The sequence below is a fragment of the Acomys minous genome, assembly GCF_964271855.1.
Source record: "Acomys minous genome assembly, chromosome: 15".
Lineage (NCBI taxonomy): Eukaryota > Metazoa > Chordata > Mammalia > Rodentia > Muridae > Acomys > Acomys minous.
This window is the reverse complement of record NC_140497.1, coordinates 60274990-60301302: the sequence shown is the minus strand read 5'-3', so window position 1 is coordinate 60301302 and position 26313 is coordinate 60274990. Positions and strand designations below refer to the sequence as shown.

Sequence of the window (26313 nt, the reverse complement as noted above, 5' to 3'; positions counted from 1 at the left end):
AGCCAGTTAGCGGGAAACATGCCCACGCACACATACACATGTATGTTTTATCTTTGTAAACTTTGTTAACTCAGTTAGTAATCGTACAGACATGCACCAGATTCTCCTGTGTTCTTGCTGTTGCTCTTCTTGACATTGTTGTCCTTACTGCTTGGTTCTGGGTTTAAATAAAAACAAGAATGTAGCTCATCCCTTCCAGCTCCACAGGGAGAGAGAGATGCATAGGGCTCCTGATCTTCAGAGAATGCTCCCTCTCCCCAAGCAAACATTTAATTGAAATAATTTCAAATCATAAAAATGAGACTGGCATTCTTTCAGGTATTACCCTTTGCCAGAACCAGAAACACGATGGGTAAGGCGTGGCCTCAGTGGTGCTATATTAGGTTCCCTAGTTCCCACAAGCTACATTGGGAGATACATTGAATAAAATGTGGACTCTTCTATTCAGTGCGATACTGCCATTTTAATTGAGCCCGATTATCCTTTGGAGAAATGATGTGTTACCAGCATGCATTCACTCAGGTCTCTTGCTGTAGGATGTGCACAGCTTTCACATAAAATCTTCATGCTATCATAATGCTCTTTTCCTTAGACTCTTGTAATGTATTCAGAACCCAAAACTACAAAAGAGCCAAGCAGTAGCAGTGTTGGGGGTTTTTTTTTTTCTGTTTTGTTTTGTTTTTCATTTTTTTTTATAAATGTAAAAATAATTAGATCCAGACTTTGTTTCCTTCGATTTTAAAAATAAAGAATACCTCAGTGCTGCTTCTCAGTATCACCTGCTTTATGTGGCACATAATGTATAAGAGTCACACTTGGATTTATAGAAAGACTATTAAATGTTTTAAAATCTATCAATCAGTGACCTTTCTTTATTCAACAGTGGGGCCTAATTGTGTGGAAGTATTTACCTTGTAGCTTATGTTTTAATTTCCACTTTCTCTAAGTGTCCAGCGGCTACAAGAATGCTTCCTCAAACAGTTCCGCTTAGTCCTCACCTCCTCACCCAGTGCTGGAGCTAGGCTGCTCAAACTGTGAGGTTCATCAGGTTCCGAGGCTGCCAGCTGCTTTCTAGTTACAGCGTGTCTAACCAGTTTACAAGGTACAGTGTGGGGGCATGGCTTAGAATTTCTTCAAAGTGTTTTGTGTTACCTCATGGAAATTGTTTTTCTGCCTTCTAACACTACATTTCTTATGGAGTTGGAAAACTTAAAAGCTTGCAGAAGAACTTCATCAATACTTGCTACTGCCTAGTAATACTTGGAAGACCTAACAACTAAAATGTAAACTTCAACAGTTTCCACAAGGGCATTACAAGACCTAACTGGATTCTTCACAATCTCTTCAGGTTAGAGTCCACTGTGTACATTTGTCATCACTCAGTAAATTGGCACTGTTCTCATCATGCGCCACACAGGAATGCCAGGACATTTCTGTAGGGGAACCGGTCTTCACATCTAATAAGGCTATTATTAGTGGCAGTGCTACCATGTTATGCTCAACACAGGTTGAGAAAAAACAGCCTTGGCTTCTGGGTGCACTGTGTAGTCAGAATACACTGAGGTTGCTGTGATCAGAGGAAACAGCCTTGGCATAAAAGATGACTCTGTGCTCTGCACGAAATTTCATGTATTAGTTCCTTCATGTAGGAAATAAGTGTAATAATAAATAATAGAAAATACTACTGCTTTGGTAAATTACAAAGTATTTTGTATTATAACACAAGGAGAAACAAGTACTAGTCATACCACTTTTATTGACATTGTATCTGTTACATTGTTTATTCAATATAGAAAAAATACGAATACATTCATAGTATTCTCTTAATTTGGTAAGTCCATGTTGTCAAATATTGACTATTTTTATATTGGGTGTCCTACCCAATTAAAAAAATATCTAAGAGGGAGAATGGACCTAGCCAACAACTCCTATTGTTTGTAATTGATACAACAATATCTTATTTCTCTTTAATCCTAATTCCCAAAAGACAAGATAAAACTACTGATTACTGGACTGGCTCAGAAGTACGTTTTTAAAAGTAGAAATAATTCATTCTTTTCCCCCAAGGAAATGTTTAAGGTATACATATAAACACCCCAGTAACCAAGGAGAAAATGTATTTATAAAGGGGTCATGCTACAAGAAAACTCAAATGGTCAGTCCCACTGCTATGGACACATATCTCAAACAGAAGTGGAGGCTGAAGTGTCAACATAATCAGGCTAGAGAAAACCCACACTTAGAAGTCTTTCTTTTTAAAGACTTTCTTTGTAAAAAGTTTTACAAATCAAATCAATGATTATCTCTTTTGGACATAATAATTAGGTGTGTCAAACAATGCTACAAAATACAGTATTTTCCATTACTTTTAGTTGTAACGTACACTATGTACAGAGAGACAAGAGTTGCATATCTTAAGCTGAATACACATGAACAGCTTTTTAAAAACCAGAATCTGGACTTATAAATAGAGCAGAAAATGCAAACGCCAAAAATACGATGCCTCCTATGATTGTCACTGGAAAAAAGAGAGAGAGAAGATGAGTGAGGACATTTCTTCCACTGTGACACTCCACAAGCAAAACCAAGCTTCCCTATTTGTCCAATCTCACTAACTGCTCTTGAAAACAATGGCACTGCAGGCACTGCTTAAGTTAAAACTAAGTGTTGGTAAGCAGCAGTTGGACTGTAGTAACTCGTCTTTTGGGGGTGGGGGGCAGACAGGTTTTCTCTGTGTAATAGCCCTGGCTGTCCTGGAACTCTATTTCAGACAAGGCTAGTCTGGAACTCACACAGCTCCACCTGCCTCTGCTGGGATTAAAGGTGAGCGCCACCACACCCAGCTTTTTTAACACGTGTGTGTGTGTGTGTGTATAGAGTGAAGTGAGACGGCATAGCATGTGAAAGTGCTGCTGCCAAGCCTGACCATCGATGCCCACAAGCTCAGAGCCCAGTTCCCTTTCTGTGTTGAAAATGTTCAAGTCTTACAAAGGGTCTGCTTATCAAACACTTCAGGCCCAAATTCACATACTTCCATGAGGTTTTTTTGATGGTTCAGAAAACAAATTTGGCCATGTAATGTGTTCACCTGGGGAAAGAAGTCAGTGTGCAGAAGGGGTAATGGACGCCCAGGCTTGGGTGGGAAGCACAGAGCCCACCTGGCCTCTGGAAGAGATGACCAGAGCTTGCACTCTTTGTTGCTCTGATTTTCAAGCATAGACCAGATGAGCATTTTAATTAAAAGAATGAGATCTTACCGGTTCTGACCGAGATCTTTTGTGCTATCATCCTTCCTCCAATTACTGCCAATCCAGTGCATAGGCAGTGTCCCACTGTTCCACCCACTGCTACACCATAGGGATCCTGGAAGTAGATGGAACTAGTGTTAATTTGTTAACTCAAAAAAAGGTCAGTATTGAATAGAACTAGATATGGGTTCTGAACCACAAAACACTTCTGAAAATCATGAAACAGGAAATAGCTGCTTCAAGAAATCTGGGCAGTACAAGGCTAGATGGCCTGAATGTTTAACTCCTACATGGCACGGTATCGTTGTGCTTCCTGGGATTAACCTTAACCCTTGCACTTTTAGCTTAAGGAAAGGTATAAATAATACCAGAATACACTGGAAGGGTTTCTAGAAACCCAGAAGAGGAGGTAAAAACTGCACATACCTCTGTGGAGGAAGAACAACAGAGCACTGGAATGTTTGTACAGAGAGTCAAGGCGTCCTGAAGGCCTCTTACAGAGTATGGCAGGGAGGGGGTTGTGGGCTGTACGTTGCCACTTAACTGTGCCAGAGGCCAAGATTCTGCGCCTAGCTACAAGAAACCCTTAGGAACTCTGTATTAGCCTTTGTTTTGAGATACTTGCTGGTTTTTAACACAAATGGATTTCTGCTTCCAAAGGCTAATGGGGACAATTAAATAGATGGGGTAAGACCAAGGAGAAATGAACCCTGGTCAGAAATAGTGCTGGCGGGATCCAGGTAGGAGATGATGGCAAGAGAAAAGCAGATGAATGGGAAGGTGTGAGGGATACTACAAAAGCAGGTCTAACAACCCAACAGCTGAACAGACACGGTAACGCTGACGTGATCAAGACGGGGACCATTCAGTGCTTATGAGTACTTGTCATCTTGAGGATCAGAATTCTTTTCCAGCACCCATGTCAGGTGGCTCATCACTACCTGTAACTATTTCTAGAGAATTCAATACCTTCTTCTGGCTTCAGCAAGCACGCACATACACGTGGTATATACAGACTCATACATACTTTCTTTTAAAAGGAGCAGAGGAGTGAATTATGTACGGGTAGTAGCTAATTAGAAGTGACGTGTAGTCACTTGAAAGCCAGGCGCAGCACAGCCTAGGCAGGAGGAGTGCCTGAAATTCAAGGCTAGCTTTGGTTAGATGAAGCAAGTTTCAGACTAGCCTGAAGTACAGAAAGAAAGTTGCCTTTAAAAAAGGTCAGATTTGATGGTGAATAACATCACTCCAGAGAGCATTCATAGGAAGAAAGTACAGACAAGTCAACCATGATGTAATCAACAGGACCAAGAGCAGCAGTTGGCCTCAACAGCGCTCAGTGAGCACTAGTGAACATCCCTGATGTCTTCTTCTTCTTGGTGCTGTGATAAACTGGAAAAGGCAGCTTACGGGCGTGGGTTTACTTTAGCTCATCACGCAGCCGAGCCATGAAGGCAGGAGCTTGCGGCAGCTGGTGGCTTGCATCCACTCAGGAAGCAATCAGTGAGGAATGCTTGTGTTCAGCTCACTGCTGTCCAGCTCAGGGTCCTACACCAGGAATGGCTCCTCCCTACTCATAAGTTGGGTCTTTTACCCTAATCTAGTCAACATAAGAGTGCCAGTTGATAACAGATCAACAGTCCTACCCTGTGAGGTCAGCAACTAGCTCTGTCCTCTCAACCAACCACAATAATGAATGCTCTCTGAACTTTGGGAAGGTAAGAGTGGAATACAGGGGTTTCATTCCCCCCAAAGACACCATGGAGGGAATAATGCAGAAAATGAAAGGCAAAGATTTATGCTATAACGGAGGGTGGGATGCTGGGTCCAGGAGTGGACCATGGTTGGTTGGGGTGAATAAAGTTGGGCAGCAGAGCAGCAGCCAGCTGCTGTGAAAAGGCAGCGTATATACAGTCTGAGCCTGAGCATGTCCCGGAGACTGTGGTCCTGTATTCATCTGAAAATAAATTGGTACTAGAGAAAAGAAAATCAGTGGGTTAAATAAAGTGATTTTTAACAAAGACTGAAAAGAGATGCTGTTAACCTATATTAATGAAACCTTCAAAAGCAAAACAGCATGGTTCATACAAAGAATAAGGTTAAAGGAACAAAAGCAGACACCTGGAGAGAGCTTTAGCACTGCTCAGGGTAGGCGACAGAGAAGGGCGCTAACACTGAGTGCTGAGCAGCCCCGTGCACTGCTCTCCTCCTGCAGCCGGGAATCTACAGTGGGAACTGTGGGGCAGGGCCTCCCGCTGACCCTGGCAGAACCTCTTCCACCACAACCTCATTTTTAAGGCTCAATTCTGGAATATTAATAGCTGATGGAAAACTAGAAATGAAGACAAGATGTAGCTATTAAGGAGAATTTTTAAAGTTTGTTTTATGAGAATCAAATGGGGAGTTCCTTTTTTTTTTTTAACTCTAAAGCATTTTTAGGGTTCTCTGATAAAATCTTTCCCTATGATCTCAGCCCTGACCTGAAATACTTTCTATTTTAAGTTGTAGGACTATGTTAAGGAACTTGATCCTTTGTGACAGACATCTCCAAGGATGTAAATGTCTCAGTGTGCAATAGTGTAAATGATACAGAATTAAGATCAAGACCATGCAGGAGATGACAGTTAACCACCTCCTCCCAGCCTCCCAATAGGTTCCAGACACAGACGACAAGCTTGTCCCTACTCCAGGCACCCCAGCTCTCTGCATCTCAGGTTCCTATCTGTTCAGCAAGGGATGGAGGTGGCTTCCACCTCAGGCTGCAGCAGTCAGCACTCTAGCGCTGAGGCAGCACAGAAATGCTCTACAAAACCAAGGTACGGAACAGCTGCAAGATGAGCCCTGTGATTTGTTCTCTCTGCATTTTAAAAGTAACCCTCCTTGGGTCAGTGAGAGGACTCAGCAGATAAACGTACTTGGAAATTTTCTCTGAGCCATTAAAGTGATATTGATAAATGAGTAATCAAAGAGCTGCTCAGAAATTTATTAAGTGAATAAATTCCTCCTACCCCCATTATACAAATTTTGCTATTTTTTAAAATTTATTTGTTTTAATGTTAGTCTTAGTACATATCCCAGGCTGACCATGAATTCAAGATCACCATCATTTCCAGGGCTCCCCAGTGCTGGGTTAAAGGCATGTGATATACTAATTTATATCCCCAACAGGCACACAGAGAAGTCATGAGAAGGAAGCTGAGCAACAAAGGCACCAGCCACGGCTTTATTTTGGCAAAACACAGTAAAAGGACAAGACAAAAAGAATAATTAAATTTGGGTTCAAGAACTAGAGACATTAAAAGAAAAAAAAAAAGCTTAGGAGGCTACTATCAGGTCATAAACTGAAGAGAAAGTATCAAACCTTTAGCAAGGGCTGTCTCCCTGTAGCCCCTGACTATCCACTGGTATAGAGCAATGTCAAACAGTGGCCCTGATCCACAAGCATCCAATTCTACTCACCTCTCTAGCTGCCAGAACAATGGTAGTGAGTTGAGAGCGATCTCCCCATTCGGCCAAGAACGTTAATGTAAGAGCTTGAACAAAAATGGGTGAAATAAAATGTAGCCACTTTTTCTGAGGTATCGTTGTGCCTGCACCAGCTTCTACATCCGGTCCATTTAAGAGTTTGGTTCGTTGGAACTGAAACAGATAAAAACTACCATTAACCCCAGGAAGCATATCAAAACAGCGTAAGGTTACTTTATCTTTTTTAATGCATTTTAATAGTCTGGTATACTCTGCAAAAGAAGTCCAAGTCTCCATCCTCCAACTGCCCTTTAGCCACCAGCCTCACACAGTGTCAGTTTTCCCATTCCTCAACAAAACCAAACAATATGCGGACGCTTCAGAAACATGGAACTAACAGTCCCACGATTCAGACACTTGCCGTCAGCCTAAAGCGCTGACTGTATTCGGTAAACATTGCCCTCCTTCCACAGAGTAAGCCAAAATCAGAGCCAAGCTATGGTAAGAGTGCAAACTCACTAAGCTGCCCCACCCAACACGGTGTGACCCCTGCAAACCGTGCTGTGAGGTGTGTCGCCGTTGGCATGCACCAGCAACAACTTACTTCCTCATCCTTCTTCTTTAGCTCAGCTTGAACTTCTTCCAGCTCTTCCTGCCCCTCGTCTGGGCTCATCTTCAACCCTTCCCGAAGCATTCTAATGCCAAAAATGGCAAAGAGCGCAGTTGAAACATAGTATGTGTACACCCTGGGGATGACTGTGGTGGCATAGCCGAACAGAACTGTAAGGAAACGCCGGTAGTGTTAACAGTGCCTTAGCAGCAGACCACAGAGGCAGTGAAATCAAGAACAACTAACTGACACTGTTGAAGGAAAACTGGCCCATTCCTATTAGACACTGAATACGTAAGGACCTGGAATACTTGGGCTTCTTTCTTTCCACAGCTGAACCTTTAGAATGCCAAAGCCCACTGGCTTTCCAAGACAGGCCTGGCTTCATTATGGTGGCAGACATTTCTTAAGATGCTGACTGCTTCCCCAGCCCTGCTTCCCTTGCAAGGCACTGTATTTGAGCTGGGCTGACAGTGATGACCTCTTAGAATTTCCAGATTTTATAAACTAGAAGCCACACTCTACTCCATATTGTCAAAGACTTGTCTGTTTGTTTGTTTGTTTGTTTTGTTTTTTGAGACAAGGTTTCTCTGTGTAGCCTTGGCTGTCCTAGACTCACTTTGTAGACCAGGCTGGCCTCAAACTAACAGTGATCTGCCTGCCTCTGCCTCCCCAGGTCCTGAGATTACAGGCGTGTGCCACTGTGCCTGGCTTTGTCAAAGATCTTTAAAAGGTGAAGAATCATGACAAGTTTCTCTTATAGCATAATTCACACTGCTCTTTTTTACTATGTAAAGTTAGTATATCTTACAATACTAAAAATTCCTTATAGGTGTATAGACACACCAATCTGGCACATATTTTCTATCTTCAGACATGCCAGTAACAGAAAGCACTTGGGGAGCTTTTGAGGCAGAGTAACCACAGGGTGTACTGGATGCTGAGGAAGAGCAGGGACCTGCCGCAAGGACAAGGCAGGCAGCTGGACAGGATCCCACAGGCCAGTCTGGACAATGTAGTCAGCAAACAGCTGGAGAAAGCACATGAGCATAAGGCCAGGAGGAAGGAGTCTACAAGGCCAGAGGCCAATTATGTCTGGAGCAGATGCCAGAACCAGGAAGTTAGCATTTTGAAAGCATCAAGGGAAAATATGCAAGAACTACACTAAATCTCTGGAGAAATTTTGGTGAAAAGCAAGGTATGCGCTGTGTTTCAGTGTCACCTCACAGGCTGGATGTTAGCTGCAAGAGAAGACGACATAAGAAAATCCTGCATTGGGTAAGCCCAGCTACAACGAGGGTGGGAATGGATGTCACATGTTTCTAGGACACTCCCCTGAAGGCAGGACACCTTGCTGCTTCTAGCCAAGAATATGCTGAGTTGAGTTTGGCCACGTGGACATATTCCATACAGAAAGAGGAAGAACCAGACTTTAAAAAAGAACAACTAAGTCAAATATGCGATCTTGCCTGGACACTGTACAGGTGGAAACAGGTGCTACAAAGAACAAAAAGGAAACGTATGCCAGATTAAAGTACTCTTATCTATCTGTCTATAGCTATACATATAAATCCTATTGTGTAAGTACACATTATTTACCTAGAGAGACAAAAATAAACATCCTCCAATTTTTCACACAGATTGGACCCAAATGCTAAAGCAATGGAGAAGGTATCAGCAGGAGCACATGAGCGGGAAGGGTACACGGCACTCATTTTACTCCCTATAGTCTATCTGTACCACTTAAGGATTTATAATTACTTCCATAAGAGTCTGGGGCGATGGCTCAATGGGTGAAGCTTGCCGCACTGTGGCGCACGCCTGCAATCCCAGCACCTGGGTCGTAGAGGCAGGTGGATCTCTGAGCTTGAGGCCAGCCTGGTCTACAGAGTGAGTCCTGGACTCCAAGGCTACACACAGAAAACCTGTCTATAGACAAATAAGTAAATATTTTTTAAAGCGGGGAAAGTATTTACTGTGCAAGCCTAAGGATCCGAGTTCAAATGAACTCATAAGAGCTAGGCATAGCTGCACACACCTATAATCCTAGTGCTCAGATGGGGCAAGAGAGAATGGGAGCCAGAGGCAGAAGAATCCAGAAGTTCATGGGCCAGCTAGGCTCACATACACAGTGGTAAGCACAAGACCCTGACTCAGGTGGAAGGCGAAGACCAAGAAACACTGTCCTCCGACCTCCACACATGCACTGTGTATACACACATACAAGATAGAAAAAGAAAAGAAAAAGGGTTCCTTTAAAAAATGTTAAGTGTTGCAGGAAAACATAGAAAAGCTTTTGAAATCTCCCAACTGTACTCTTCTCTCTTCAGACACAACATCCTCCAACAACACACAACTCAGGATGGAGACTTGCAGCAGCCCTCCTGCACTGCTGCCCTGCAGCCCACACACACAGCCCCACAGCACTAGCCTGTGCTCTAGGCTCCTGCCCTGATGGACCCACGTGTCTGCATCACTGGCCTTGTCTTCTAGAGGCAGGGTAAGTATAACAATGGGTTCTCAAACACACAAGCCTTAGCCTGCCAGAGATCCCAAGATCAAGGCAGGCACCAACGGTGTGGCACATATGTGGGCCCACCCGGACAAGGACAATTTGTGTCCAGGAGACATGAAATGAGGGTGACTTCACCATACTAAGGTCACATGGTGTAAACTCAGGAGCTGTTTCCCTGGAGCGGTCCATCTAAGCCTGTTACACACAGCTGGCTGCCGGCGGCTGGAGCTGCAGCAGTACAGCCTGGGCAGGGGACATGCAGTGCTCCCCTCTGCTGACTGCCATCGCACTGGGAGCAGACCCCTACGGTGTTTGGTATGCCTGGCTTTTCTCCCTCCCTTTGCATTTCCTTTTTTTAAAAAAATATTCTAAGCCGAGTGGGTGTGGTGGCACAGGCCTTTAATCCCAGCAGGAGTTCCAGGACAGCCAGAGCCACACAGAGCAACCCCGTCTCAAAAAGTCAAAAAATAAGTACTAAACAAACCAACCAACCTTTACTGGCACTCAAACACTTCAGTGGCAACAGTTCGCTCAAGTTAATAATTCAGCTTTCTCCACTACTGCTAAATGTAATGATCAAGGTACTTAAAAGTTCTGTATAAAAAAGTACCCTGTACAAAAACAGTAATTTGATACATTGCAGAAAAACTTTATTTGATGTACTTGATGGTTAACAAAAGTAACACAAAAAACATTACAGAGCTAGCTACCACTTCATAAATCAATCAAGGTAATTTTTTATCAGATGATTTGTAACATTTCAGGTGTTCTGAACTGAGTTACACACTGTAACAAAAATTCCTTACTATTTATTTACTTTTTCCTTTATTTATGTAGAAAATAATTTTCTCAGCCATCAAAAAACTTTAAAAAAAAAACAATGTGATGTTGTATCTTACTTCATTTTAGCAATAAGTATCCATCCACAAACCAATGGGTTCAAGTTACCACTTTAATATATGATTAAATTTGTGATGTATTTACATTAACTATATACTAATAATAACCATAATAATTCAATCTATAAATTTAAGTGTTTAGAGAACCTTCAACAACTTTTAAAATCCAGCATCATATGCATATTTTTCTTACAGGAAGATAAATTAGTATGAGCTACACAAAGTGTTCAAGCAGTTAGTGGAGTAGAGCTCGATGAGGAAACAGTACAGAAGATCCAGTTTCCACAGACTTCCAACTGTCGACGTTACGTGTTTCCTCATCAAAGGAACGACAGTGACAGCACATATGAAGCTAATGGTATCTAAGATTCCACTGGGTAGATTTTATTTTCTCTGTCTGTCTGTCTGTCCGTCCGTCCGTCCGTCTGTCCGTCCATCTATCCATCCGTCCATCTATCTATCCATCCATTTATCTATCTATCTATTTATCTATCTGTCCGTCCGTCCGTCCGTCCGTCCGTCCGTCCATCCATCCATCCATCCATCCATCCATCCATCCATCCATCTATCTATCCATCTAACGTCTAATGGGTGTGAGTCTTCTGTCTACATGCATGCCTGACTCTTGAGGAGATCAGACGAGGATACCTAATAGACGCCCTGACCTGGAGCTAGGGATGGCTGGGAGCACCATGTGGGTGCTGGGAGCCAAACCTGGGTCTCGGCAAGGGCAGCAAGTGCTATTAACTGCTAAACTATCTCTCCAGCCTCAGATTTTACTATTGCAATGCTCTTATATTTTTAGTGTGTATGTATGTGAGTATGAAGGTCCGTGCACATGGCTGCCACAGGAAGACAGCAGGCCTCTCACTGAGCCTGGAGCGCGACAGTTTCAGCTGCCCAGTGAGCACTGTCTGCACGCCACAGTGCTGGGGCTACATGCGCAGCAGCTAAGCCCGGCTCTCCATGTGGGTGCTGGGAATGAAAGCCCAGGTCCTCATGTTTATACAGCACGTGCTCTTTCCTCCTGAGATCCTCTCCAGTCCTGTACTGGGAGTCGTTTAAAATTCTCTGTTTTTGCTTTATACAATATACCAGAAATGAGATCTTTGCAACTCCTTAAATTTAAGTTTTAAAAACTATGCATTTTAGATAACATCAGATGAAGTAGAAAAAAGATGTTTAGGTCCCAAAAGGGCCATCATGGAGGGCAGGAGGTGGGAGAGGGACAAGACGAAGATGCAGCAGCGCTGAGACAAAGGACCACGCTGTGAGGACTGACGGAGCCGCAGTAATGAGGCAGCCAGCACCAGCAGCACACTCCTGACAGTGTTCAGAGGGCACATCTCGAGTGGAGCAGCAGTTTCAAATCTATTTCCTGCAATCACTATTACTTCTTTAAAAACATATGACATGAGTAAAAATGCGTATCCTTATATAAAGCACATATTCCGAGGGAGCTCATGTCGTCGTGACGGCTCTCAGGTCCACCCACCCTCTACACGCCCTGCTTCCTATCTTCCTTTTTTGAAGTTAGAGAGCGCATTAGACCATATACTCCTGGGCACACAGCCCTCCCCTGGAAAAACGGATGACCTACCGGAGGCCACACTCTTTAAAAACAAACAAAAACGGGGAGTTGGGGGTGGAAGGCTCCCTCCCCAAGAAGCCGTCAGCTGTCCACAGCTCCTGAGTTTGGGGTGGGGATCATGAGCCGAGCCCTGGTTTCCTCTAGCACTGCTGACAGGCACAGCTGCTGTGCGCTCATGAGTGCAGTGCTCCTCACGTCCACAAGACTGCTTCACTCTGGTCCTCTCTGACCTCGGCTCTTCCAATCTTCAACCCCCTCTTCTGTGACATATTACTTCTGAAGAGAAAATTAGCTGTGACTATAAAATGTTAATACTTACACTAATTTTCAAGTTGTGAATAGTATTCAAATTACACTAAATATCTGAAGTACTTGTGTCTACAAAGCACAAGCTTTAATTAAGCATAAAGGCAGCAGAGTCAGAAATAGACCTTGTTTTGCATTTTAGCGAATTATACTTTCATTACGGTAGAGATAAATGCCAAAGCCCTCCAGATAAACTATCTCATCACTACAGAACAGAAACCATGAGGTATGTAGGAAACTGTTATGTGCAGAGAGAAGCTAAAGGTCAGGGCTCAGCTAATTCACTTAGCAGGGTCTGGCATGGGAAGTCAGTCTCAAACCCAGCTGTGGCTCAAAGGGGACAGCCTGTTCTGACACACTTGGGGTAGCGCTGATGTAGCAGCTAAAGAGGGCTCAGTTACTTGAGTATTAAACTGACTTTTTTGTGGTCCAACACCTTACAATTAGAGCCTACAAGCCAGTACGCCAAACAGTAACACAAACAAGAAGGCTAAAGAATACTTCATTCCACATAAGCAGGAAAGAAAAAGCTTAGTGAAAGTAAACTGAAAGCTGCTTCTCAGTGCTGCCACCCGGTGGCCTTCAGGAAGAAAACATGCAACTTGCTGTGGCCTCTTGAATCCCATTTCTAAAACTGCAAATATAAATAAGCTTATCTGGACGAAAGAGAAAACAAAAACAAAAACAAAAAACTGAACTATAAAATTAAGAAATTAAGATGGCCCAGTGCTTTTAAGAATGCTTGTTATTCTTACAGAACCCGGATCCAGTCGCCCACCCCTCCATGAAGGTTCACTCCACCTAACCCCTCTTCCTGAACTCTGCAGGTAGCAGGCACACACCACACACACGAAGGCAAAACACTCCTATACACAGAATGAACTGATCTAAACAATAAATAATAACAAGGATCAAATCTACCAGTGAATAAATGATACGAGTACATATCTTGGCTGTGAATAACTAAAAATTACATTTAAAAAGTAAAAGCTGGGTTTTAATACTGTGTACACTGAAGTTGTCTGTTGTTACCAGTGCGGCTAGGTGAAGGACTCACTCCACCCGTGCGTTCCCTCCCGCCCCTGCTCCCTGGGAAAGCACCCTTACCTGACAGGCACGTCATCAAGGCCAGGGCAAGCATGGCCCCGGCCAGCACCGTCAGGCGGTTATAGCGCATCGCCATGATGGCAGCTATGAAAAACGTCTTGTCGCCGAGCTCCGACACTATGATGACTGATATGGCAGCCACAAACGCATGGATGAAGCCCAGGTTCGTCTGGGCAGCTGCATCTTCTCTGTTGGTACGAACTGGGGCAGCTGCTGTAAGTCCTTTCTGAAAATTAAAAGATCAAGTGAGATTTAAGTCATTTAACTGATATTCTTTTATTTTAATGAAAAGAGTAGTAGTAGTTGTTGTTGTTATTGTTGGTGGTCATTCAGTGGTTTACTGCTTTATAATTCTAAATGCCATCAGTAATTTGGGTGGGAGACTCGGGTCTGTTTTTAAACATTCCCTGACATGAAGCTGACAAGACACTGACACTGTAAAGGACCAAGTAGGAACCCAGACAGCTCTCAAGAGGCCACAGAGTGAGGTGGCACTAGCTAAGACAAAGTTTAACATAGCTGGATGTGCAGACGGTCCTATGATGAACTCTAAAAATATCCTGCAAAGTCATCTGGTAAAAAGGCAAAACAGCCTTGGTGGATATTCACATGAAAAGTAGACAAAACTTAAATGGCCTGTCCCAAAGCTGGCTGCGAAGTTCTGACGCCCCGCCCTTACGAAGGCCCTGCGCTTGGAAGAGCATCAGAAATGGCAGTGAGATTCACAAATCGGGGTTGGCAAGGTAGTAGAGGTAACCCCACTGTTCACAATGTAAAGAGACTACAAACAGTACAAAGGGAGACGGAAGGGTGGGAGGAAAAAGGAGGAGGTGAAGAGAAAAAAGCATAAAGGAAGATTGCACAGCAGAGATTTTATGTAGCCAAGATAGATGTGACCTGTGAAATCTGATCTATTTAGTTCCTGGCTCGTTCCTAAGGAAGCTCACTGGCTGGAACTTGAAGGTCAGCGTGTCTAGGTCTCAGTAGCTGGGGGTTATGCAGCTCCATCTATACCATATGCCAATCTTCATATTTTGCGTGTGTATATTATTCTTTAACACGTGACATAAACTTGACTCAAATACTACAGGGTACAACAGAACTGTAAGAACGGCCCAGACTATTAGACCTCTGAGCTAAATTCTCTGCAGTAACGGTAGCCAGCTCGTAATGAAGTAAGTACCACTTTAAATGTTCTTTCTCTATCAGCACGTTAGTTCTATTCACGCTGATATTCCTTTAAAACAAGCTTCTAGGTGGTCCAATAGCCTGTGAGCATTAAACATCAGCCACCACACATAGCTCAAGTGTTTATGTGAAAAGACTTCTCAAAATTTCCAGATCTGAAGTCCAAGAAAATTTCAGGAGTAAGTACATGGCACTTAAGATCACTTAGTTCCAAAGCTCAGAAAGAGAAAAGTTTGCATTTCAAATCACAGTATAAATAAACACTTTATATTTCCCTGGTTTTTTTAAGCCTTAAGTCCTTGGACAGAGTATTTAGTCTGATCTTGTATGAAATAAAGAATCGAGTTTGCCTGAAGAATACAATGAAGGGAGGGGCTGGGGAGAGGGCTCAGTGCTCTTCCAGAGATTCATCTGGTCCTCAGCATCTAAGGCATCGCAAAACCACCTGTAGCTCCAACTCTAAGGGATTAGACACCGTCTCCTGGCTTCCACAGGCATGCATGGGACATACATTCACATACACACATAAGCCAGTGAAATGTTCTTATGGGCAAGTCCAGCAGACGGTTCAGCAAGTAAAGGTGCTTGCTGCCAAACCTGATTACCAAGACTCAGGCTGGATAGAAAGAACCAACTCCTCCAAGCTTCTGACCTCTCTGCACATTTGCATGTATGTACACACACACACACACAAAACCTACTGTGTCCAGTTAGTGGTGTCAGTCTGTAATGGATGAAAAGCTCATCGAAGCTATTTCCAGCAGACAGGCCCCCAGACACCTGAACTGGTCAGAATGTAGAGAGTAAGTGACTGTGGGTAGCCCAGCCCCAAACAGGACAATTATGATGCTTGATTTTAAAAATCTCCATCTTCACAATATCCTGAAACTTCATTTTTGGCCAACCAGGACTGGCTTAATAACTGGGAAGAGCTATAGTTGTAGTCTTTATGGAAAATTTTGAGAATATGAAGGATTATGTTTGTTTTACTTTGTTACATTCTTTTTCTTTCATTTACTTAATTGTGTGTGTGTGTATACATACAAATATGCAGAGGTACACACACATACACATAAAATATACACAATAATGTATGAATTTGAGATAGGATACTACTAGTGGAGCCAGAAGGATAGAGGGAGAGGTGGAAATTATGCAGATACATATACTCCTGTGTGAAATTCTCAATTTTAAAAAATGAAATTATTACCTGGGTCAGAAGACAGTCTTGTTAGCACTTATCTACTGCTCAGCATGGAAGGCCTGGATTCCTGGTCTGGTCAGCCTTCCTGACTAAAGAGTGGCTAAATCCACAGCTCTGGAATCAAACTGCCTGGGTTCACCACCCAAAGCCTTACCAATATGGCCTGACTCAATCATCTGCCAGCTGAGGCAGGCATGACCCTGAACTGCTCGGAGTTTCAGGTGAACCAAGCCCTCAGGACAGTGCCTTCCAGTATCCAGCAGCGCTCAGGTCCTCCAACACACAACAGGACCAGCTCCACGGCCTTTCTGACACAAACTACTCCATGTCACATCCCCGCTGAGCTTAAAGAGATGTTATGCCTAGACTACAGCATGAAAACCCTTAGCTGTTTCTATTCAACTTCAATGATCTGATCACATCTCCTCACACAATTCCCACGATGGACCTGCTTTCTCCAGCAGCCAGCAGGGCAGCACTTAATGCAAGACACCACAAGCTAAAAAACTGCCTCATATATACTTTTATATTTTCTGGTTTAAGTTTCCCATTTAAAAAAAAAACAAAAACAGGCAAAATTATTTGAGAAAGTAATTTAGGCCAACACTAACTTAATAAGCAATATTTTTTTACTTGCCATGCAGTATTCTAACACTTTTCGTACCACCTTTAAAGTGGTGTGTTATACGCTGACTTCTCTTTGGTGGCTCCGTGCCGTGCAGTGCAGCTTGAGAGCTCCTCCGACCTCTGTGACACAGCCTCGGTCAGTCAGACTTCCCTTGGCAATGCTCTTCACTCTGCCCCATTCGTCCAAACCGCTCAAACCCAGCTCAAAGACAACATCTGAAGGCCTCCAGCCCTCTTCACCCCTGGTCCCTGAAATCCAGCCACATGCGTACTCTGACGATGCGTCACAGAAGGTGACAATAGCAAAAGTGCGGACAGAACACTGGAGAGCTGCCACTTCTATAGCAGAAACGTGTATCAATGAAACGCTGGTAAGAAAGAGACAAAGCAGCTAAGTGTCTGGCCAGTAGGAATCTGATGAAATTCATATAAAATATGGCTGGCTGGCAAGGTGCTTCAGCAGTAAAGGCACTTACGTTCAAACCTACCAACCTGAGCGCCATCCCTGGGACACTCACGGTGGCAGGAGAACTGACTTCCACAAGTTGTCCTCTGATCTCCACAGGGGGCTATGGCACACAGGGGCCCACAAACACACACAGATAAATAAATGTAATCTAAAAATGTTAAAGCCATGGAGACAGAAGAATAAAACTGTTCTACAAATGCTAATATTGAAAAACCATTAAGATGTTTTAGATGAAATATGTATTATATGTGTACGGGAGAAAGAGAGTTGTGTACACGATTCTAAATGCCCCCCCCCCCCCCCCCGATCTAAGAAGCAGCGTGCACTTCCAGAAAAGAGATCAAAACAGGGTGGGTTAGACACTTTCCTTAAAGAACCAAGTCCTTTCCAGCTCTGCGGGCCGTACAGCTCGTGTGGTAATTACAACTCTGCTGCTACAATTTCAAAGCAGCTGTCAAATACTTTATGAAACAGCATGGCTCTGTGCCAAAGGAGCCTTACTTACAGTACCAGCCAACTGGTGGTGATCTGGCCTGCAAGTGATGCTTCTCGCCACACAGCCTTCTGGACCTTCTAGATTTTTGCCATCATGCATCCAGGTAAAGATACTTTGTATGCATCACTTCAAAAACCTCTCTGAAATTTTATTTTTAACCATATGTGCATGCACACATGCACTTCTGAGGGCAGGTACCCATAGAACCCACGAGAGGGTGTTGGATTCCTTGCAACTATAATTGCAAGTGGCTGTGAGCCTTCCTACATGGGTACTTGGAACCAAGACTGAGTCCCTCACAAGAGCAGCATCTTAACAGCTGAGCCACCGCTCTAGCCCCTTCCACAGACTGTCAACCTGACCTGATGCTCCAGCAGGCCTCAAGCAGATCCCACTGGAAAGTGCATGCTCTGCACTCAAAGGCCAGGGAGCTCATACCTGTAACGTCGGACCAACAAGTGGAGTATGGGATGTGAGATTCTTTCTCAAGACCCATAGGATCCAGGACTACACTCCTAGACTGGGTAACCAGAAAATACAGCGCAACGCTGTGTCCTCTGCCTGGTCCTGACAAACAAGGACAAAGAATAAAGCTTGTTTGTCTCAAGAGAGTAAACCACTGGAGGGAACGCTTGTGGTCTGAAAAACTGCACCCCAATGAAAAGTGTACTTGATAATGATAACCTAACTCAGAGGCGAGAGGAAAACCCTAAAGAGTCTGAATGTAAGCTAGACATGGCTGCCGCACTGTAACTAACAATCAGGGCAGAGGCGAGTGTCTGCTGCTGGGCCTACCAAATGGTGAGCTGACTAACAGTAATGGTGAAACTAACCAGAGAAAAGAATATGCACATGACAGAAAGAGAAAAAACAAAAACAAAAACAAAACCCAAAAAACAAAAAGTCAATGGGTCCTAGGGAGTGGCTACACTTTAGCACTTGAAAGGGAATGCTGCTGTGTGTTCCAAAAAAAGGAGGAGGCATCCCACCTACGGATGTCTTAGCATATTGATATAGTAACCTACGGATCAGCGTCCCAAATCACAATATTTAAGCCATGGAAGTACAAAACTGATTTCCCAAATCCCCAGTTCGTCCTCAGTCACCTGGGACTTCATGCTTGACCCACTATGTGCAATCCAACAGAAGCATTTCACTCCTGTGCTTTCCCTTGCTGTCCTAACCATATACAAACCTTACGGAAGACTATTTCCTTAGTGTTCAAAGTAAAATCACAGCCATATGCTTCCTTACCCAATCCCTGGGGTTGGGCGGCCTTAGCACTAAAGTCTGAAGAACAAGAACATTTTCAGAAGTTCAGCCCTTAGTATTAGCTGTATGCTCTGGGTGCTAATACGCACAGGGTGTTACTTTGTAGAATCTAACAGACGACCATTCTGCGTGCACGCCATGCTCTGCGTGCCTTGGCTTGGCTTAGTCAAGCTGTCTTCCACTCCAGGGAAACTGACCTGCAGCGGCTATACCTCTCTCCCCACAGTCTTCCAACTGCCACTGTTTTGGTTTCCCCATGTCCAGCTCAAAAGCTCATGTCATGGTCAGTTTTACGATGTCCTTAGCTGGGCTCTGGGCTCCCCAGCTGCGCACACTAAGTGTGGTATGGCAACATAGGCAATTTTCAGATGTGGATATAATCCACAGCCAGCTGCTTTAAGTAACAGATTCCCTGGGATAATGTGAGCAGCATATCCAATCATTTAAAAGGCCACGAGACCAAGGCTTTCCGACAAATCTTGCTGGAGCCACGCCTGAGAGACATGACATTGTCTTGCCTGTCGGATAACCTATCTCTGGATAACCTGCTTGCCAGGCCAGTCTCTACAACTGTCAAATCCTTGCAAAACATCTTTTTAAAAGAGAAACCTGTAATCCGAGCACCCAGGTAGGCAGAGACAGGCAGATCTCTGAGTTCGAGGCCAACCTGGTCTACAAGCAATTCCAGGACAGCCAAAGCTATACAGAAAAATCTTGTCTTGGAAAAAAAACCTTAAAACTTGGCTAGGTTACAAGTGTGCTTCAAGGGTTTCTCCGTGTAGCCTTGGCTGTCATGGACTCACTTTGTAGACCAGGCTGGCCTTGAACTCACAGCGATCCGCCTGCCTCTGCCTCCCGAGTGCTGGGATTAAAGGCGTGCGCCACCACTGGCATATAAATAAGTCTTAAATGGACAGAAGAGCAAGAAGGAAATTAAAGCAAAGACTAGCTGACAGCTAACCCTCCAGTAGAAATGGTTTTTAAGCTGCAGAGCAGAAACTAATGGGGCAGATAGTGCTAATAAAGGTTCCTCGTTATTTGTTCTTCTTTTCTCAAAATAGGATAAACTGTGTAAGAGGAACTAAAGGAGCCAGCGGAAGGGAGAGAATAAAAGAATCAAAGGAAGACGGAGCTGGAGGTCAGAGGAGAGCAGAGTGTGGGGAGGGCGGAGGGTGTGGCTGGTTGGTACAACACTCTCTAACTCTAAACCCTGGGGTCAATCTACAACACGATGGTCCTACAGGGAACAAAGACAGTGGAGGAAGTGTAAAAAGGACGACAGTTGGATCCAAAGCGTGCAGAAGGCAGAGTGAGCACAGAAGCCGTCATGGAGACCCACAGGACATCCACTGGGAGGGAGGGGAGAGCAGCTTCAGCTCTGGCACTTCACTACTCCATCACACCACACACAAGAAGACGTGGACACCGCGGTGTTCCTCACAGCATTCCAAAACACCACTGCGTGGGTGTGCTAACGGGAAACACAAACTGCATCCCGACAACAGGATCAGCAACCTACAGTTAAACAAATAAACAAACATCTGAGCATAGGGCTGGGGAGATGGCTCAGTTCATAGTCTGCCAAAAAGAGGGGACTTGAGCTTAGACGCCAGGAGCATGCAAACCCAGGTAGTGCAGCATCGCCTAGAACCTCATGCTCCTCCAGCAAGACGGAGGGAAGGGCAGGCAGGCAGGGAATCCCCAGGAGCTTGCAGGACATCCCGCATGGCACACACAGCACAAACAAGAGCCCTGTGCCAAACACGGTGGAAATGCAGGACCAACAGCAGGCGCCACCCCCCCCACACACACACACACTGAATAACTCCTCCACATAATATCCTCATTTAGGAAACTCTGGTTCCTGGAGACCAAGTCTTACAACATGGGATGCACTCAACTTCAAGTCTCCTATTGTAACTTCCCACATGCTGCGTGCATAGGTGTGTGTCACCCACCATACCATTATCCTCAAGAGAAAATGACAAAGACAAAATCCCCATTCTAATCATACAGTTTAATGACCACAAACATGACTTAATGAATTCCTTTATTCATGGTGAAACCAAGAAGGATGCTTGCTTTGAAACAAAATCTATAGCTTGCCACCAAAAGACTGATTCCATCCCCCTCAAAATTTATATAGCACTCAATAAGAAGTTATTAAGCAAGAGGTGGCACCATGTTGAGATGACAGGCTGTGAGACAACACTGAGGACTAGCTAAGGCTCAACAATACTGACAAAGTCACAACAGGCCTTTCCAGAAAATACGAAAGTGTGCAAAAAAAGACAAAACAGAACAAAAAGTCATGTGACCTGAAACAATGGCCCTGCAGACAAAGCCAGTTTTAAAAGATAACAATGATGAGAGACCGGGTCAGGAGTACCTCCTGCAGCGGAGCTGGGTCTGCTATAGAGCTCGAAGTACCAACAGCGCCCCATCTAACCTAAAACTCATGGGTGTGTGCCACCATGACATCATAAAGCCATTTTATTACAAACTTAACTCTTTCTGGGTGATTTCCTAGACCTAAAATAGTATTTTATTTGTAACTAGTATTACATTTGACTCCTATTAAGAGTATATACTTAACAATTACATTTTCATGAAATTTCCTTATTTATTTAGGGTTTTTTCTAGACAGGGTCTCTCTGTGTAGCCTTGGCTGTCCTAGACTTGCCTTGAAGATCAGGCTGGCCTCAAACTCACAGAAATCCGCCTACCTCTGCCTCCCTGAGAGCTGGGATTGAAGGTGCGCACCACCATGCCCAGCTCATAAAACTTATTTCTGGTAACATTTAGCAACTTTGTTTTATGAGCATTACCACTCTACTGTATATTTATATATTTGAAGGATATTAACTACTTAGTTTTACTGATTTTTCTGAACGAGTTCTGATGACATGGAGTTCCAAAAGCAGCACGTCATACAGAGGTCCCCTGAGTCTTCACAGCTAAAAGCACCAATTACAGCCATGAAGAGGATGAGATCTTTGTGTCGGAGAACACAGCTTAAATGTCATTTAACCATTTAATGAAAATGGAAAAATAATGGATCCTACGGAGTGTTCTCGCAATAAATAAGTAAAAGAACAGCAACAAGTACAGTGAAAACTAGAACCGGGGCAGGAACCGACCACGGGCTTCTGCATGTCTACAGCAGTGCTCTACAGCCAGTATAGTTCCCTCAGCGTCAGAATATATAGGATCTATACTCTGCCCCGGAAAGAAATAGGAAAACAAAACCAAGGCCAAACTAAGGTCACTATCTGTAGCATGAAACGGACTTATGACTCTATGTTCAAAGGGACTCCTCTGCTCCTGCCTCAGCCTCCCAAGGGCTGGGACAACTGTGTGTCACCACTGGCCTTTTTAACCAGATTATAAAGACAAAAACTGTCCTCACTGAACCCAGTAAGAAACAACCACTTGTTTGTACAGTCTCATCCACTCGAAAGCCTACCAATGAAGTCAGATTTCCCCCTTTATTTTCATAGTCTGCTCTCCACATAGTGGCCTCAAAAGGTTAGATTTAAATATTCCATCCTTTTAAAACAACCACTGCATACAGTTGCAAAGTCAGGTGAAACCTAGATACTCAACAAATCCGAATCCTTGCTTATCTGAGTGCTAACCTGTACAGTGACTACTGATGCCACTGTGCAGAAGTGAGAGATACTTTTATTAAACAATTTAAGAAACACAGAAGAAAAACATTCAATGTACTTGAGTACTATAAGAAATATTTGAGCCACAGCAAAAAGTTACACAAAAATATAATTGAGACAATGCTTTGCTATTATGTGTAAATCATCAATTCCTAAAGGAAAAGACCCACCAAAAATATGAAAATATTAAAACAAAACAACAAAAACAGTGTCAGAGACTTCCCTCCAACCCAAATGCCCATAGACCACTTAAATGAAGCCAACATATAATCTCTACCACTGTGACCTTTACTTAAAGTGGCTAGATTTTTCTCCAGCATTCTAAAAAGGACTGTAATAACTACAGCTGTGCTTGCCACTATCTCTGTCTTAAAAGTTGTAACGTGATTACAACCTCCATGAAATGCCTAAAAAGTTATACACTCATAAACAGCGCTCTTGTATCTAGGGCCGTTTCGCTCATAGTGGTGACTGCTTTAAAGTAGGCTTCTGATGCTGAGGTAAGTAAGTGCCAGCCGCTTAATGACTCGGCAGTTCAGAGGCAGATGTATAGAGCGGGGACAGATCAGGCAGACCTTGCCAAGCAGTCATGGGAATGGCAGCAGTGCTGCTGCCCTAAGGCTGAAGGAGGCAGAGTGGGCAGAGGACGGGGCAGGGGAGCCCTCTACCCAATGCCTCTGTGCCCAACAACTAGAGCCTGGCTTCCTCACTAACTCCCACTTCTACACCTGCCACCTGATTCCCACTGCTATCATGAGGCATTTATTACTCTTGAGTTCAAACACTTCTGATCTCCCCCCACGTGTGTGCATGTGTGTGCTGTAAACGTTACAAGAGCCCCAGAATTAACAACTAGTTGTCATTTTCTATGCTAAAACCAATCCATTAATGAACAAAATCACAGGTAGATGAAAAACTTGAGTTTTTCTTAACTGCACCTAGTAAATCCTTTAGCAGGTAAGACAGCTGGATATATACTATTAAAAAGTGTTTTCCTGCCTGAGTTCATTGTCTCTCCATAAACGTATTTAAAACCTGACAGGAAGTGAAATGTAAAGTCTTATATTTTTCTCACAGAAAATTACTTAGCAAATGCCACACAAGGTCTTAGGCAATAGACAGCGAAGAATAAGCTGCAAAGAATAAGCTCTCAAGACATTAACACAATGAAGAGCAGACAGACAGACAGAATACGTACACAAGTTTTAGGGATGAAGTCAGAAGCAAGAGTGTGGAAAGAAATAAAGCAATAGTCCCTCAAAAGTTGGGGAGGGACATCGAGATTTTTTTTTTCAGTGTTATCCATCATCCACTAAAACCCATTAGAATAAAACAAATGGCTTGGGTTCCAGCAGAATGGGAGATGCTAAGAGCACCTGGCAAGCTGCAAGGCAGCGACCTGGCTTCCAGCTCTGGTTCTCCTAAGAATCAGGTTCTGCCCGTGGGCTTTAAAGCACTACTCCTCTCACACCTAGGCTGCCCTATCCACAACCAGGAAATGTCGCCTGCTCAGTCTGCCAAAGGGCTGAAATGAGGCTGCAATCAGCTCACCCCATCTCAACGTCACATTAACTAGATCTCCTAACAGGTGGCTATTTATTTAACTTCTTGGGTACTTCCAGTAAGGAGAATTTTTTTCCTTATTTCTCAAGACCATTACTATATTCTGCACAGGTGATTCTCAGAAAGTACTTGTTGTGTAAAACCAAACTTAGAATCACACAAATTACTATCTTCGGGTACTACACAGAAAAAAAAAAGAAATACGGGAACGTGAACCGTGAAGAAACGAAAACGCCCATGACTCTTCTAACAAGCGCATCTTGGGAAAGGTTCCAGAGGTTTCTGCTGGCTCTGGAAGATGGGAAGGGCTCTGACTCGCAGGCTTCAAGCTTGAGTCCTGTTGTAAGGTCTTTGTTTAGGAGAGACTGGCAAGAGAGCACATGTCAGGTCTCAGAGACAGCAAGGGAGTGCTGGGTCCCTAAAAGCTCTGGAGTTCGGCTGGAACCGGATGGGGAGGAAAACAGGAATAGCCTTCGGGCTTACGACTGAAGTCACAACAGAGCCACTCTCTTAAGATTTCCGAGAGGACTGCAGAAGAATTAGGGGAAGGTGGTGGTAAGCTGAATGCCCAAATGGGCCAGGCTAACAGAAACTAAGACTCCAGAATGCAGAGGTCAAAATTTGAAGGAGAGAAGGCAAGTCTGAATTAAGTAGGACAGAAAGGAGAAATTCTACAGACAGAGATTAAAAGGTCAATTACAAGATTCTGGTTTGCTTAGAGATGCAATATCGGAATCCCCCACTCCAGAACAGTCTACCATCAGACACAAGTCTCTGTGTTCTTAAGGGCCACACTTTCTTCAAGCCAAAGCACGTTTTTTAAAAAGGCAGGTGCTGATGCATAATCTCTAGACACTGTATTTGGCAAAGAACCAATGGGTGTGCCAAGCTGAATTCGGGTGAGCATCTCTGGATGGGTTGCTTCAACAAGGCCAAGGTGATAATGAGTCGAGACGCCAGCCTCCCAGCTGCCCTGTGCTAAAAACTTTCTACTTGGGATGAGTAGTCCCAGTCTTTCTAGTATGGCACATCTCATCTGCAGGACGCAGAATCCAGGGCAAGCCTGTCGGTACCGGGGAATCTAGAGGACCTCTGGGGACCCCTGGCTGGAGCTCTCGCTTTCCCTTCCCCTCCATACAAACAGGCAGGCGAGGCCAGGCCGCGCCTGGGAAAGCAGTCAGTCACCCTCCTCCCAACGAGGCTTGCAGGGGCCGGCTCCCCTCCCCCAGCCGCCTCGGAAAGAGGGCGGCGCCGCCAGCGCCCGAGCCTGGTACCCGGCGGCCCGCACCGCTGTCTCCGCCCGCCCCATCCCCTCCAGCCGCCGCCCTCACCTCCGCCCGGGCCGGCTCCAGGCCCTGCACCGCCGCGGGCTGCGGCTGCAGCTGCTGGGCGGGCGCCGGAGGCTCCTGGTTCTGGTGGCTCAGGTCTTCCTCCGGGCCAGCGCGGACCCCGGTCGGGGCCCAGAGCAGCGGAAGCAGCAGGACCAGGAGCAGCCGTCGCGTCCGCGCCCGGCCGTCCCCCCGGGCCGCGGCCGCCATCCTGCCCGCCCGCCCGCTCGCCCAGCCGGCACCGCGCCGCGGCAGGAGGAAGTGCGAGCGAAGGGAAGCGTGGAGCCCGGCGTGCGGGGAGGCGCGTCCGTCGGGCCTCGCCCAGGCTCAGCGGACAGCCTGCACCACGCGGGACGCGGCGACCGGGACAGACCGGCTGCGGCCACTCCGCAGCTACCGGGCAGCAAGAACCTACACACTCCTCCAACTGCCTCCGCGGCCCAACTCCTTCGACCCCGCCCCCTGGCCAGGACGGCCTCCCATTGGCCCGACGTCAGCCTCGGCGTCATGACGTTTCCGGCAGGTTGAGGTGCTGCTCGCGCTCTCCTCCCATTGGACCCGACGCACGGGGCAGGTAGCGGGCACTGTGTGATTGACGCTCCCCGCATCCCTCCCGGCCCCACCAGAGAGCCCCCTGGCCTCTTGGCCCTGCGGTGGCCAGGCTGCGAGGCTCGCACTAGCACTTCCCTCAAGAGCCTCAGGCAGTTAAACCCAAAGTCGCCCCATCTCAACTTCTATTACATGTAAAGTGAGT

The 26313-nt window shown here is 45.0% G+C and overlaps 1 protein-coding gene across 1 annotated transcript; it reads right to left on the bottom strand.

Moving 5' to 3' along the window:
* Positions 1-1736: 1736 nt before the first annotated feature.
* Positions 1737-26021, bottom strand: TMEM165 (transmembrane protein 165). The gene is made up of 6 exons (XM_084758166.1): positions 25563-26021; positions 13742-13967; positions 7318-7493; positions 6708-6887; positions 3258-3363; positions 1737-2518 (listed from the first exon to the last, which is right to left on the bottom strand). Exons 1-6 carry the CDS (start codon positions 25767-25769, stop codon positions 2442-2444), a joined length of 972 nt encoding a protein of 323 aa, XP_084614292.1. The 5' UTR covers positions 25770-26021; the 3' UTR covers positions 1737-2441.
* Between the last annotated feature and the right edge of the window lie 292 nt (positions 26022-26313).

Bases quoted from the DNA above. Each gene is read 5' to 3' on its own strand.
- TMEM165 (XM_084758166.1), bottom strand. From the start codon at position 25,769: ATGGCGGCCGCGGCCCGGGGGGACGGCCGGGCGCGGACGCGACGGCTG. The intron at 13,968-25,562 runs GTGAGGGCGGCG...TTTAATTTTCAG, and splicing joins TGGAGCCGGCCCGGGCGGAG to AAAGGACTTACAGCAGCTGC. The intron at 7,494-13,741 runs GTAAGGGTGCTT...GTTTCCTTACAG, and splicing joins CTTGATGACGTGCCTGTCAG to TTCTGTTCGGCTATGCCACC.